The sequence below is a fragment of the Manacus vitellinus genome, unplaced genomic scaffold (genome assembly GCF_001715985.3).
Source record: "Manacus vitellinus isolate BGI_N305 unplaced genomic scaffold, ASM171598v3 scaffold_6_pilon, whole genome shotgun sequence".
Taxonomy (NCBI): domain Eukaryota; kingdom Metazoa; phylum Chordata; class Aves; order Passeriformes; family Pipridae; genus Manacus; species Manacus vitellinus.
This window is the reverse complement of record NW_021940750.1, coordinates 33,024,639-33,039,886: the sequence shown is the minus strand read 5'-3', so window position 1 is coordinate 33,039,886 and position 15,248 is coordinate 33,024,639. Positions and strand designations below refer to the sequence as shown.

Sequence of the window (15,248 nt, the reverse complement as noted above, 5' to 3'; positions counted from 1 at the left end):
ATTATACCTTTGTTTGCTTCCTAAAATTTATCAGTTTTTAGTTTAAATCAGCAAAATATTTTGCAGTAAAGTAAATAGGGAGTTGCATATGCTACATACCACTTTTAATGATATTAAAAAAAAAAGCTATCTGTATTGGAATAACTAGTTTTGGAAAAGCCTCCTAGCCATATTGTTCATGGGCATTCAGGTGAATCCAAAAGCAATCTGTGGGCCAAAATCTCTGGGCTGTTTGTACCTTAGAATTTAACAGTCTCTCTTCTGTCTGTTAACCAGAGTGTATGAGTAGCAGAAAAGGCTACACCAAAGGTAGTCTTTGAGCTGCCACACTAGAAGCAGAGTAATGACTGTCTTGGTACCTTACTGGAGCTGCTTAGCCAGGAAAAAAACTCAAACAATTGTGTAAATTAAGAATTAGAAATAATCTTTAGAAGTTATGTGAGATGGTTGAGCTTTCAAGTCATGCTTATGTAAGTCCAGTGTCTTTCTTCTTGGAAAGAATATATGGAGTTCAAATTACTCTTTTTATTATATTTTTTATTTAAACCAGCAACTTGTAGAAGCCTCAGAGAGATTAAAGACGCAGTCCAAAGAATTGAGGGATGCCCACCAGCAAAGGAAGTTGGCTGTGCAGGAGTTCTCCGAGCTCAGTGAGAGGATGGGAGACCTGCGGTCTCAAAAGCAGAAGCTGTCCCGGCAACTTCGCGACAAAGAAGAGGAGTTGGAAGTGAGCATGCAGAAGATTGATGCTCTGCGACAGGACATCCGTAAATCCGAGAAGATAAGGAAAGAGGTAGCTTGATAAAACAGCCAGCAGTAACTTGTTCAGCTGCTGCTTATCAGTATCTCATATCTGATTGTATTGAAAAACTGGGAGTGTCTTCTGGGTTTTCTTGGGGTTTTTTGTTTGTACTCAGATTTGAATCTGGAGGAAGCTGTTTTTACTACATACCCAGGTTATTAGTTCTTGTGTTTTGATTCTTGTAGACTCTGACTCACAGTCAGCTTGAAACCTAGAAAGCTCAGTGAGTTCTTCATGTGCTTTGAGGTTGGAGTATTCTAACTTCACTGTTTTTCTTAACTGAATGTTTCTCTTCAGCTAAAAGGAGGAATAGTGATACAGATTAAATATGTGGTTTTCCTTCCTCTCTAGTCATTGTAAGAATATCTGTAATATCTTTAAACAAGTTAATTTCCAATTAGTATTCAAGGTAATTTATAGTTTTACATAAGATGAAGTGGATAACCAGAAGAGGGCATAAGAAAAAGCTACTGTGGTTAATCCAGAGTGTTTTAATCACTGAAAAGTCATCATGTTTTAGGTATTCTCTGGGTGAAGTGTAGAAGAGAAATTCAAGAGCTTTATAAACATTACTGGAAAATGAATTGAAGGGCAGTCTATGAAAGTGTAGTAAAAGATGAAGTTTCTCAGGCTTTTATCCATGAACAAGAAGTGGTAGATAACTGGGAACTGGCAAAGAGCTCTGGCATCTCGTCTCTAGAGCAGAGTGCAGCGGGCATTCAAGTGTTGTTCTTTATTCAGTTAAATGCTTCCATGCAGAGCTTTAAAATCTCCTGTCTTTGTTCTTAAAAATTCCTCTGTACTCCCTTTCGTAACAGTTCTATCAATCTTCTATTCAAAACATAGTCTAGAAGTTCATTATCTTGTCCCACAGTTCTAAGTACAAGCCTTTTAAAAACAACTTTGTGAGTTTAATTTGAACACAGAAAAACAAATTTTACTCTTCCTGTCAGGTTTTGAAACTGTGTCACTATTGCTTGAATTGCAAGTTGCCTTAGTTGCCACTAAATCCAAATTGTCTTTCTGATAAGCTTTCTGAAGTCAATAAATGGATGATCAAGCTTATTTGTTCCATAATTGCAAGGCAAAAATGTTCAGTGTTCATATTTGAAGTATTTTGCAGTGATTTGGGTCAAAGATTGAGATTTTTAAGCTGCCTTACTAGATACTGAGGCATGGAGCTGACCTGTAAACATGGGAGACTGTCTTCTTTCACAAGTGCAGTGACGTCCTAGTGCCATTTCCTTCTCTTTGCTTTAATGGGAGCTGTGCAGTTATCCTTGAATGGGTTTGATGTAGTTCATATCAGTACAAAGAGTCATAAAATAATAGTTTTGCTGCATGAGACAGATGGATGCCTGAATCACTGAAGGCAAAACAATTATCATGACATTCTGAGATGATTGTTATAGTGGTATAACTTAAAATAGAAATAAATATAACTTGCTGCTAGTCCATATGGAGGAAAGGAAATGAATGATACAGATAATGCTATCATGGGTTGAAGTGACCTAAAATTACTTGTTACAGCTGGAAGCCCAACTCGAAGAAGTTGTAGCAGAAGCATCAAAAGAACGCAAGCTTCGTGAGCACAGTGAGGTTTTCTCCAAACAACTGGAAAATGAACTGGAAGCTCTAAAGGTTACATGTTTTTTGACAAATATTTACTCGTGGCCCAGGGGCTGCAATAGTTTTGCTTACTCAACTGTTGATACCAGTGGGAGACTTGAAAACTACAGCATTACTAGAAACCTGACCTAACCTGTCCAGATTTATTTGCCTTTTTTGCTTGGAACACTTTACTTATTGGACACTAATGTCTTGAAAATACCCAGTTTATATAAACTTTAAGCAGATACTAAACTAATGTGGTCCAAATCTGTTATCTCTGCAACTCATTTCAGCTCCTTATTAGGGTCATGTAAGCAGAGCAGTTACTTGGGGCTTAATCCTTGGAGACAGGTCTCTTTTAAATCACTTGGTGCCCAAATAAAAATTTTTCCAAATTGCCACAATTGGACAATTCTGACTTTAAAGAATATTCCCAAAATATAAAGATCATGGCCTCTTCCTGATGGTTTCTCCTCTTCTTCTGCAGCTGAAGCAGGGAGGCCGGGCAGCTGGTGCCACACTAGAACATCAGCAGGAACTTTCCAAAATTAAGTCTGAGCTGGAAAAGAAAATCTTATTTTATGAAGAAGAGTTGGTCCGACGAGAAGCATCACATGTTTTAGAAGTAAAAAATGTGAAAAAGGAAGTACATGATTCAGAGAGCCATCAGCTTGCACTGCAGAAAGAGATCATGATATTGAAGGATAAACTAGAGAAAACAAAGCGAGAGAGGTAAGATTTTGGGCATAATTTCTAAACTATGGATTTCTGTTTCTTGCCTGTATGTATTGCATTGCAAAGGTACCTGTGCTGGCTGCTATTTCACCTTAACTCTATTTATTCCCTTTTGAAAATCCCACAGGTTTAGCAATGTTAAAGTGTTCCTATTTCTTGTCCTTCTCCTTAGGCACAGTGAAATGGAGGAAGCAGTAGGAACAATGAAAGAGAAATATGAGCGTGAAAGATCTATGCTCTTGGAAGATAACAAAAAGCTAACAACAGAAAATGAGAGGGTAATTACTTTAGGAAATATTTTTAAGCAAAATATAATTCTTACGTCATTAGTCTGGTGTTGAAGTAGTCTACTCATTGATCAAAACAGGATCTGTGAATGTTCAGGCACTATCTGAATAAAACAAATGTCATTTTCACCATATAAATGTCAGATTTCGCTACATACTAACTTCAGCATCCTCGTACTGCTCTTTGGGGGACTGATTCCCACAATTCAGAGGACACCATCCACTGATTTCTTCCTGAAGGCTGCTCAGAGAGGGAAGCATTGATAGACTGCCTGCCTTCCTGATGGCTTACAGTTAAACCTTATTCCTCTCTGACCTCTACACTTGCATTTTCTTTTCCTTAGCTCTAGATTATTTTGTGTGAACTGGCAGATCCACAGTAAAGAACCCCTTCCAGTCCTTTGCTCTGTGTTAGAGCTCCCAGATAGCCCAGGGTGGTCTTGTTTGTTCAGATTCTATAGGTGTTTAAACATACACATACATAAAAAGTGACAACTTTTATATATATGTCAGTGAAACTGGCATAAGTCACAAGTGAAACTAATCTTTTGTTTCAGCTCTGTTCCTTTGTGGACAAACTAACAGCACAGAACAGACAGCTAGAAGATGAACTTCAAGATCTAGCAGCAAAGAAGGAGTCTGTTGCTCACTGGGAAGCTCAGATTGCAGAAATTATTCAATGGTATGTGCTGTTTAGAGATCCAGATATGACCACTTTCAACTCTGAAATATTGATTGGCTTTTTTTTTTTTAAATGTATAACTAGGCCCTCTCTCTGTCTGAGATGAATAAAAGCATGGTACTTCTGAGTGTTGATTTTGTTGAAATTGTCAGATGCCACTGCAACAAGTACAAAGGAGAAAGTTTTGGTGTCAACTCTAAAGCGATTATTAAATCGTCCAATCTGGAATATTTTGATAAATTAAGTCAGGAAGATGGTCATGATTTTAAAGGTCCACGTTAAAATATAAAACCTCACTAGCTGTACACTTGGAATTAATTCCTAGGTCTGTTCTTCCCTCTCTAATTCACTGTTTTAGCAATATGTGTGCAAGTATTTCAGCATCCAAAACAAAAAGGACTGGAAGGTAGCCCTTATAAAAACTAAGCAGTAACATGCAGATCATGTTCCAAACTATAACAGTGAATCTCTGCAGAACTCTTGCTGATGGCGAAAGGGAAACTTCAGTTTCCCTAGCAACTGCTACAATCAAGAAAATCAGATAAAAGAAAAATCTAAAGTAGGCAATCTAAGATATATTCAGTTTTCTGTTGCTGGGAGAGTTTTTCCTGCTCTGTCCACTTCTGTTATGTCCCTAAATCCAGTGCAGACACTCTGATAATTTGGTGATACACTATTTGGTGCTATGAGCCATGAAACTGCTAAGTTACAGGTTTTTGTAATTGCACAACAGGGTAAGTGATGAGAAGGATGCTCGTGGCTATCTCCAGGCATTAGCTTCCAAGATGACAGAAGAACTAGAATCATTGAGAAGTTCCAGTCTGGGGTCACGAACACTGGTAAGAAAATAGCAAGCATTCAGGCTGTTCTGGGGATGTCTGAGAAGCTACATTTTTGGTTTTGGCTACCTGTACATAATCAGAATTCTTTTCTAATAAATCCCTTGCTCTGCTTTCTGGTTTTTAGTTATTGCTTGTAAAACCCAAGTAGCTAATCTGATCAGAATTTGATAATTACAGGGGTTAGTTGTTTCATACTAATATCTGCCATCACTAACTGCTTTAAACAGTACAGAGGAGAGAAGAAACAATAACTTAAACCATTAAAGGGGAGTACAGAAATGTACCTCACCATGTTAGATGCAACTGAATAATTTTAACTGCTGTTACAGTGAGATAACGAAGTATGTTTTCTTCAGTGAAAAAGTATTAACTGGTTGATACTGGCACAAACTAGGGACATGCTGAAAGCATGTAGCTTCATTTATATGCAGAACAATGAAACCTTATTCTGTAGTTTTCCCATATAGCAGTAACATGAATTCCCAAAAAAATCTGCAAATTGTAAGAGCTCTCATAAAGGAGTAGGGTTTCAAAGAGAAAAACACCCACAGAAGGAGAGGGAGAACCATTTGCAGCTTGGCATGGAAGCCCACATCCCTAGCAATGCCAGTCAGCACAGTCTGCCATGCAGAGTCCATCTGCTGCTGGTTTATACATTTAAGAAGTTACTCACCCCTTCCAAACCTATGAATATGGGAGAATAAGAGAAAGTTATTACTTCTGTGAGCTAACATTTGCTTACATCGTCAAGAGGTGATTATAATACTGAGAGGTTTAATAGGAAGAAAGATCGGATCAAATGCAGTTGACATTTTCATCTTAGCTACTACCAGAATAAAGAATGCTGTCTGTTCTTCTTATTACAACTGGTTTTGTAACTTCTGCAGGACCTAATCTAAGGCAATTACTTCTCAACATAAAAAATGCCTCTCATTTTTCATGACTGTTATTTTCAAGTTCGTGTGTGACTAGAGAGGCATTCATTAGGGAATATCAGAAATGTAGTCCATACTGAAAAATGCCTGGAAAAGATCAGAATTTTAGCTTTTGGGAGTAGTAGGGTAGAATTGCATGGTGTATGCAGAAGTGTAGCATATGCTACTTAGCAAGCATAAGAATTCCTTAGGCAAATGTTCTAGGTATCTTGGGTATCTCAAGACCCAGATTCTTTCTTTCTTTCTTTTTTCTCATAATTTTGCTACTCTTGCTATATTTTATATTAGTATGTTTTACATTAAATATTGACATTTATCTCATGTTTGAAAGTCCATTATGTCACTGTGCAAGTTTTACACTCTACTCTAGATTGGACAGTGAAAACTAGCCATTTTCAATGGGTTCTCTTGGTTTGACTTCCATGCTCAGTGATCTAACATTTTGGTTTCAAGCATATTGTGTTAATGGTATAACCAGTATTAAAATAGCTCATTACTTCATTTTTTGTGTAATGAGGTCCAACTACTGACTGATTTTCATGCAGCAGGTATCCTGTCCATTACTAATTAAAAGAGCATTCTCTGAACCAGTGTGAAAGCTAATTTATATCTTTGGACAAGAACTGAATTATCCTTAGACAGTTGATACTAATATTCGGTAACTTATGCTACAGGATCCACTTTGGAAAGTGCGACGCAGTCAGAAGTTGGATATGTCAGCCAGGCTGGAATTACAGTCTGCTCTTGATGCAGAAATTCGTGCCAAACAACTGGTTCAAGAAGAGCTACGAAAAGTTAAAGATGCAAACATATCTTTTGAAAGGTAATCAGACCTTTTGTTCTGTTCAGGTTTTAATATACTGATCTGAACTGCTGATTAGAATAGTAGCAACTTTCTTAAAATGGCCCCTTGTGCCTGGGATACTGGACTTTGCCAGAAAGATCCCATTCTACTGACTACACGTTTCTTCCATAGTCAAATGAGAACTGTAAAAATTTCTTCAAGATTTCACTGCTATACTAAGATATAAATCTTGGGCATCTGAGGAAAAAAAGCATAAGAGCAAATTCAAAGCAAATTCACTACCATTTAGTAGATTAACTGGAGAGTTAGGCATGTTCTTGGGAATTAAAAAACAAATTGCTATTAGAATAATACCACGTATCTGCAAGGGTAGCAGAAATCTCAAGTTTTAAATATCTACAGTTTTAAATATCTAGTCAAGTATTGAGGTGTCTATTCATGGGAAAAGTAAAATTAATCAGCCTTAAAATAATCTCTTAAAAAAACCCCAAGCTCCTCAAAAAAAAGGCATTTTCTGAAACTTTTGTGCACTGCCATTCCTGCCTTTGAGACATTTCAGATTGCATTTTGATCATATTGTGTTGCTTTAGTAAATTAAAGGAATCAGAAGCAAAAAATAGAGAACTGTTGGAAGAGATGGAAGGTTTGAAGAAAAAACTGGAAGAAAAATACAGAACAGATTCAGGTAATTAGAGTTACTGTGTTTTAACAAATTTCTAACACCACCTGTGACGTTGCCTTTTAGCTAAACCTGTTCTCCTTTTGGTTTTAGGTCTCAAACTTCCAGATTTTCAAGATTCCATTTTTGACTATTTCAACACCTCTCCTCTTACACGTGATTTGACTTTCAGAGTGAGTTATTACATAAAATAACTACAAAAATGCGATAACCAAATTATATTTTTATTATGTTAAAGTAACTCTTAGGCACTATATGGCACATTTGGATCTGGCATATTAGCCAAATTAGCGTGGCACAGAATTGGATGCCCAGTAGATGTCAGATTGCTTGGCATTTTGTAGAGAAGCTGGCACCTTTGGGAAATATTCTCAGAAGTTCACATTAATTATTTTCTATTCTAGCTTTGTTTAGGTTAATATCAAACATTTGGCTAAATGAAATATATTCAGGGTCTTTTGGAAATGCTGGCACACCCTGTTACAAATAAGGGATTAAATGCTTTGCAGTTGGAAGATGCTGATTATTACAAGGAAAAGTGTTCACACAGTTCAAGGAGTGTTTAAACAGATATGTAAAATTGTTGGCTCCAGATCTTAATGGAGTGGTTAGAGTAGAAGGAGCTGGGAAGAGAATCAGAGGACCCACAGATGTTTGTATAATAAGTTTATCGTGACACACCCTGTGATCCTTAGAAAACTAATCATACAAATCACAGCTCCAAGTAGGCGTTTCACTTTAAATGATTTGTGCATTCCCCGAGGAAGCAGCTGTTAAATGCAACATTGAATCACATTTCCTTACTTCATGAACTCTTGATCCGTGGAGATTTTTCTGGGATTTTTTTTTTAAATGTTGTTTTGCAAAGCATAGACAGTTAAGGATAAAACCAAGAGCTCGAACTGGAGAGAATAATCTGTTTATGAAGCGGAGTTAAGGGGGCTCAGGTTAAAACCTATGGGCATGCTGTGATATTTGCATACAATTTGTGTATATGCTGTTCCCAGCCACAGAATGTCCATGCTGACTTCCTTAGATGTGCTATATGGATGAGGTGGAGGGAAGAGAGAGAAACATGATATATGCTACTATCTCAATAATAACTTTTATCTACTGACCTTGATTTTTGGAAACATTGCTTTAAAAAGTACCAATATACTTAAAAAAGTAACATGTAGAATATCAAGCCCATAACTAAACAAGATTCCATTCTACAGATCCTGAAATAAGTACATAGTCTCTGTGAAAATACAGGTGGCATTTTCTGATTAATTACATTAAAATTGCTGATACTGTGCTTAATGACTTACATTGGCAATTTTTTTTCACATGTACTTATAAAGATAGTTTGTATCATCTGCACTGGGGTTAATTTAGTTTGAATAAACATCATTTGGCCGTATAAAACATTTTATTTAGTTAGCCAACTAATATTCTATCTGAAGTTTTCCTATGGGTGATAAGCGATCGTTTTTATCCCTCATATCTGTTACAACAAAGGATTCTGTTTCTTCTTCGTCTACATCTTCTCTGCTAGCCTTTTGGGAAGAAGTAAGTTTTTGATAGTAGTTTTGTGTCCTTATTTTGTTGTGACCTGTCATAGTAAAAATGGCCCTCTAAAATTAGATACTGTGCTTCCTTAATTTCTCTGTAACTTAATCCACTAAACCTCTTTAGAGGCTTACTTGTTTTATAGTTTGACTATCTATATGGCTAAAGCTGAATCACACTTAGCATTTTGAAATTGTTCATATTACATAATGGTACAATTTGATCTTAAATGGCCCAGCCCTACTGATCAGTTCATAACAACACAAAAATAACAAGTATCTGAACATATTTAGTGAGCTAACTGAACTTGAGCGAAGCTTCTTCCTGTCTAAACTGGCTGGGAAGTGAGTGATTCATTACTTGTTGCCTTTAGTGCTAATTACATCACTGATGTGAAGTCTAATCTGATGTTTGTTAATCATGGTTTTTATGATTTCCTCAGAGTACAGTAACGCAGAGTCCTACTTCCACACCCAGCTGCTTTAGCTCTGGAATTGTAGCATACTTCCCCCTTGTGCTGGCAATTAGTAGTTGCTAATTTAAGTGTGAAATTAATAGATGGCTTGTAATGGATGCTAGTCTTAAATTTTAGTGAAATATAAGACACTGTGATTAAGTAGACATTTTTAAACAACTTTTTTAAAGATTGAGTGTTACTACTTTAAGAATTTTTCTTGTGGCAGACTTTCTGGCTGCTGTGTGCTAGAAAAATCCTAGTGTAGTAAGCTACCATGAGAAATCAGCTATTTTAGGGATGATTGCCAGGCTTCTCAAACGTTATTCCATACCTGCATGCAAGAGATTAGACACAGCCTTGCTGTGAGAAGATGACTTGCAGCATTGTAGCTGCCTGCTATGAGGTTTTGCACTTCAGTACGCCCAGCTTTTCCATCAGGTGGCAGGGTTTGTTTTGAGAAAAGATCTTTTTTCAGAGTGGAAGGTTGTTATATGTTTGTGTATTTCATCTAGAAACCAAGGTTGGGTTTTGTTTCCATTCTGTTGTTGTGAGAATGCTTCATTCAGATACGTGGTATCTAATCTAACATGTTTGCTGTTGCTTTTGCAGACCAGCTCTATTAGTGAGCAGGAAATGCAGGGTCCCAAGTCAGAAGTTTCACCATCTACTTCAGTTGTAACTGCAGAGCAACAACAAGAAGTAAGAAAGCTGTTATTTTGCCCTGAAGAGTAATTCACTAGAAAGTCTCTCTGTCTTGTTCACAAAAATACATATTGCAGCATTCATCGTGAAGAAACAGGATTGAATGCTGCTTATTTGCAATGTCTCAGTGTTAATTTCACCTGCTTTGAAGACAGTTGCAAATGAAGCCTTTTCGCTGCCTTTCTGTTTGTTGATGTACCTCATTTTCATGTTTTCTGTATTGCTGCTTATTTGTTAGTGTGCAGGCTTTCCTGTGAGTGCTTTAAAACACAATCTGTTTCTATTAAATCAGAATGGTGATGTTTACGACAATTAAATTTTTGATCATATTCAAAAAAATAAAAAAAATCAGAAGACAATAAGCTTTGCTACCCCAATCTTGACACAAATTCTTGAAGCCTTATTTTGCTCAATTACAGTTTCTTGTGATTCAGGAACCAATTCGGCTTCAGAGGATGCCTGCTGCTCCTTCCCCCACCATTCAGTCCATTTCTCTAGCTGTACCAAAGGTAGGGGGACTGTGCTGACCTTATTCTAAAGAACAAAGGAAAAAAGTATAATCTATAAATTAGCCCTCTGTGTTTGTTCTTGTCCTGTGTGGGTTTGTCATATGTGTGTTTGTTAGGTCTGTGTTTTTAATCAAATGTTTCCAAATGTGTATGGATGGGTTTTGTTTTGTTGTACGGGAGGATAAAAAATAGTTGTAGGTTTTAGTTTGAGTATCTTTTGCAGTTGGAAATAAAACTGTTACTGTTGTCTTGCAGCACCTTTTACAAGCTGCACTTACATAAAAGAAGCCCAGGTTTCATAATGTGCGCACTGATACAGGGTGGTGAAGGGAGGTGCTTGCATTACCTAAGTCCAGAAAATGAAGTTATTTTTTATCCTGAATGTATCTTTCAGCCTAAAGCTCACCAGCTCAATATCAAGTCATTCACAAGTCCTACTCAGTGTAGTCATTGCACCTCTCTTATGGTGGGATTAGTTCGACAAGGTTATGCCTGTGACGGTGAGTCAGTGAAACTTTTTATATTTTCAGCAAGTCCCTCGAAAAGCATCCCAAAACACTAATGTATTTGAAGACAACCATTTCTTTGGGGAGGGAATGAAAGAAAGGAGTGGCTGCCACTGAATGGTTCTCCTTTCTTTTGCATCCCTTTAGAAGTATGATGATGATGTATGATTTCATATTGCTAATTAATTCTGCTAACATTAGTGCTGTTACAGTGCGAGGGAGGGGGCGGGGAAGGCAGGACTGGTTTCTGTTGCTGTAGTAGAGAAGACTACGGGAATGATCTGATTATGTCTATTTTATGTTATCCTAATCATAAACCCTGAATGTTGAGAGGACCATTTGCTAGATTATTTCATCTGTAGCTTGTCTTGCTGTCCATTAGTTTTATTTAAAATGCTTTATCTGATGCATGTGTCACTACTGAATTCTGTGTTCAAGTATAGGGAGGTATTTTTATTTGAAAATATTTACTGTATCTTGATTGGACACATGAACTCAGTTAAATAGGTCACAAATCCGATGAAGGCACTACAGTATAAATAACCTTATTTCTGTGCCCAGCTTAGTCTTGCTAGTGACACCCTCTCCACTGACACCCTCAGTATCACATTTAGATTGCCTCATCTGCCCTTCAGGGCTTTTTTTCCTGGCAGATCTTCTGGTGGCAGTTCTTCCCCAAGAGGACCTATCACTCTGCCAGCACTTGCCCTGGGGCTGCCTTTTGTCTCCTGTTGCTGACAGTTCTGAACTTTTGTTTTGGGTCTCTTTCTACAAGCTTGAAACTGTCTTTTTCCCTTAGTGTAGCTATCAGCTTCACTCTTCTGTCTCATGTGTTTTGATTAAGCTCTGCATCATTAGTTTTCCAGTTTGCCTATTCCACAGCAGATATTAATAGCTACAGAAAAAACTAGAATCACATTCACATAAGAATAGAGATGATTCCAGTAGAACAAAACTTTGCCATGTTCCACTCTCAATCACTTACTTTTCCCAGTTCCTCCTCTTTTTAATGCTGGAGACTATGGTAAAATACAGCTACACTTCCAAAGGCCTGTGAAACAGACTGTGAAAATCCTGTGGATTTTCCCTATTCCACAACTGGTGTGCCTTGATATGCACAGTCCTAAATAGTTATGATACCTCCTCGAAGAGCTGAGTTTATTACCTGGTCTTGGGGAGCACCTACAGTACTTTGCATGTATGACTTTTTGGTAACCCCTGCCTTCTTGGGAGCAGACAGTAGCTCAAAGAACAAGCCAGGCAGCCTGCTCGGGGCTGCCTTCTCTGCTGTCTCTTCCCTCAGGCATCATGAGGAGGAGGTTTGTTGCCCAGTCTATGGCTTTAGCAGAAGCAGGCTGTTTCCAGGTTTTTTGGAATCCTTTGACACTTCATAATTACAGGACTAAATGTACCTAGGATAGCTGCCAGATTCCCACTTCTGAGAATATGGTTAGAAAGATACACAGGATAGATCAGAGTGTTGTGCCCTTCTCCTGCTGCCTTCCCAAGCCTACTGGGAGAAACAGGGTAGCTGGGACAAATTAAGCAGAATCTCTGTGGAAAGATCTGACCAATAAGCTGTGAGTTGAATGCCTCAGTATAACACATTAACTCATTCTGCAGTTCCTGTAGTCTGTCTCATGTAAAATGGCATATGAGTTTTTTGTGTGTACTGCTTCTGTATGAAGTGCTCTATAGGCAAGAGACAATAGAGACCTTTGTCCCTTACTGGTGCAGCATAAAGGGGTACAAAATGGTGCAAATGGTAAGAAAGCATGCAATGACTAGTATAGATGTTTGCTGCTTATTTGAACTTGTTTGATCTCTGGGCAATATATATATATATGCCATTTTCATGCAGTATTTCAGTCCTTGTCCGTTGTTTCTATTTCATTTATGCTTTCAAGTCTGTATCTTGTATTTATTAGTTTAACCCTTTCTGTCTTTTTAGTTGATTTAGTTTTACTTTGTCTTTGCAGTGTCCTTGCATACTTGGATCAAATTAAACAGCTATTATCACTATCCTGTAATTTTTATTCCTCCTTTACTAATACTGTTTCTCTTCTGTCACTGGTTGGTGCTTAACGTCAGTGAGGCTGCCAAACTCCATTTCCTTGAAATGTGAACTCAGTTCCTGCCCTTTGTGGATGTAATAGGCTAAAAAGAGGAAATAAAAGAGCTTTGGAGAGTCTCACTCAATATCTAAGTGTGTTCACTCCTTCAGCATAGTGAGCTATTGCAAGTGAGCTGTTTGCCAGTTTCAGTGTGATTAATTAATTTGCTGAGTGTAGACTACATTAATCACCTGTTGACTCATACATGCATTTCACTGTGAATTTTCTCTTTTGTACTTAGTGTGTTCATTTGCATGCCATGTTTCCTGCAAGGACAGTGCACCTCAGGTCTGCCCTATACCCCCTGAGCAAGCCAAAAGGCCTCTTGGAGTAGATGTGCAAAGAGGAATAGGAACCGCCTATAAAGGTTATGTCAAGGTAACAGTCTTTTGTTCTTGGACAAGAGAAGAATACTAAACTTCACTTACAGCTATGCAGCTTGGAACCTCTAAGTATGTTTAAACAGATCACCTAAATAGTGCTAAAGCCCTAAGGCTCTGTGTGCCATCGTGTAACTTATTTAACCTTTGTTGCTTTAGATGTGGGAGAAACACTTGGTTTTACTACAAGAGCTGAAGGTCAGTAGATTAGTAGTTACAATGTTCATAAGCAGCAAGGGAAAAAAAAGAATGGTTTAAGAAAGAATTTCTGTCATTGTTGATGTAAACACAATATAAAAGGTAAACTGTGCTACCGTTTTGGCATTTGTGCAGTATACAAGCCTAATACCTTTATACAAGCCTGAGTATATTTATTAAACTGTAACAAGGAGTGGTTGAATTTAAGAGAGGAGAAATGATTGCTTGATTACTTGACATTTTTCATACTATTTGGAAGGGCAAGTAGAATGTGTTGTAATTCCATTGATCTTAGTATAATCTTTTCTAAATGTCTTGCTTTCTGTGTCTACTACGTGTGCTTACATTTAATAAGCAATCAGTTATTTATACGCAGGTCCCAAAGCCTACAGGAGTTAAGAAGGGGTGGCAGAGGGCTTATGCAGTTGTCTGTGACTGTAAACTCTTCTTATATGATGTGCCTGAAGGAAAATCCACTCAGCCTGGAGTTGTGGCAAGTCAAGTCTTGGATCTCAGGTTTGTATTATTATGACAGAGCAGAAATCCTCTGTACTTTTTTCTTAACAGTGGTATTTATTTATAGTACCTAAGAAGCTATAACATTATGACAGCTCTGGTCTGAGAAGATATGTGTGTTCTGTATATAGACTGCAGCTAAGTTTAGGCTGATAGATTGGGCTCAGCAAGAAGTCACTTAAGTGACTCTGTAGTCACTTATAGTACTGTCACCAATATTTACAGAATTAGCATGCTTCTTCCTAGACTTCCATATGCATCTGTGGGAAGCAAATGTACTTTGGTAGATTGCTTTTCCCGTACACTCTGACCTCAACATTGAGTCACAGATCATCCCATAGCAAATAATTTCAGCAATATTAGAAAAACTGAAGTAGTCTACAGAAGAGCACCAGCTAATTTACACTGCAAATGGCTCTGACCCTGCCATCTCAAAGGAGTTATTATTTCATGGGGAATCATTTGAACCACTGAACACTGTCTACAAAAGATCTGAGACTTACAGTGATCAGAGTAACCAAGAGGGTTTTTTATTAAAATTTATGGAAATATCAAGAAAGTGTAATACCTTTTAATGTTACAGCACCTTTGTATCTCTGTTGAATATAAAGTTTGCATTCACAGGCACCTTGATCTATATTTTTTCCAGACAGTAGTAGCGTGGGGTTGCACCAGTAGTGCTGTGCTGTCCTCACAGTCACTGAGAACTGTCAGTGTCAGCTCCCTGACATGCTGGCAGTGGGAGCAGAAACGTGGAAGTATTGCAAATAGCAGCATTCACATCAGTACATTGCTTGAAGCAACTCAGCCAGATATTATACCAACTGTCCCATCCTTTATCTGCTTATTGTAGCTACCTCTTTGAGGCTGTCTTCTGAGGATTCTTAGATGTTTTTAATAGATGTTAACCACCACAGCTATGAATTTTATCATGGGC

At 37.7% G+C, this 15,248-nt stretch overlaps 1 protein-coding gene across 2 annotated transcripts in view; it reads left to right on the top strand.

Annotated features, from left to right (window-relative positions):
* CDC42BPB (CDC42 binding protein kinase beta) overlaps nucleotides 1-15,248 on the top strand; it is a 64,759-nt gene that overhangs the window by 32,766 nt on the left and 16,745 nt on the right. The window contains exons 12-25 of one of the 2 annotated variants that reach the window (XM_018082181.2): nucleotides 551-793; nucleotides 2,333-2,443; nucleotides 2,901-3,145; nucleotides 3,321-3,426; nucleotides 3,993-4,117; nucleotides 4,851-4,956; nucleotides 6,569-6,717; nucleotides 7,290-7,384; nucleotides 7,472-7,551; nucleotides 9,996-10,085; nucleotides 10,523-10,597; nucleotides 10,992-11,097; nucleotides 13,459-13,595; nucleotides 14,172-14,311. In XM_018082181.2, coding sequence (XP_017937670.1) covers nucleotides 551-793; nucleotides 2,333-2,443; nucleotides 2,901-3,145; nucleotides 3,321-3,426; nucleotides 3,993-4,117; nucleotides 4,851-4,956; nucleotides 6,569-6,717; nucleotides 7,290-7,384; nucleotides 7,472-7,551; nucleotides 9,996-10,085; nucleotides 10,523-10,597; nucleotides 10,992-11,097; nucleotides 13,459-13,595; nucleotides 14,172-14,311 — 1,808 coding nt within the window. Of the gene's footprint in view, nucleotides 1-550; nucleotides 794-2,332; nucleotides 2,444-2,900; nucleotides 3,146-3,320; nucleotides 3,427-3,992; nucleotides 4,118-4,850; nucleotides 4,957-6,568; nucleotides 6,718-7,289; nucleotides 7,385-7,471; nucleotides 7,552-9,995; nucleotides 10,086-10,507; nucleotides 10,598-10,991; nucleotides 11,098-13,458; nucleotides 13,596-14,171; nucleotides 14,312-15,248 lie in introns of both variants that reach the window. The other variant, XM_018082179.1, reaches the window with a different exon arrangement.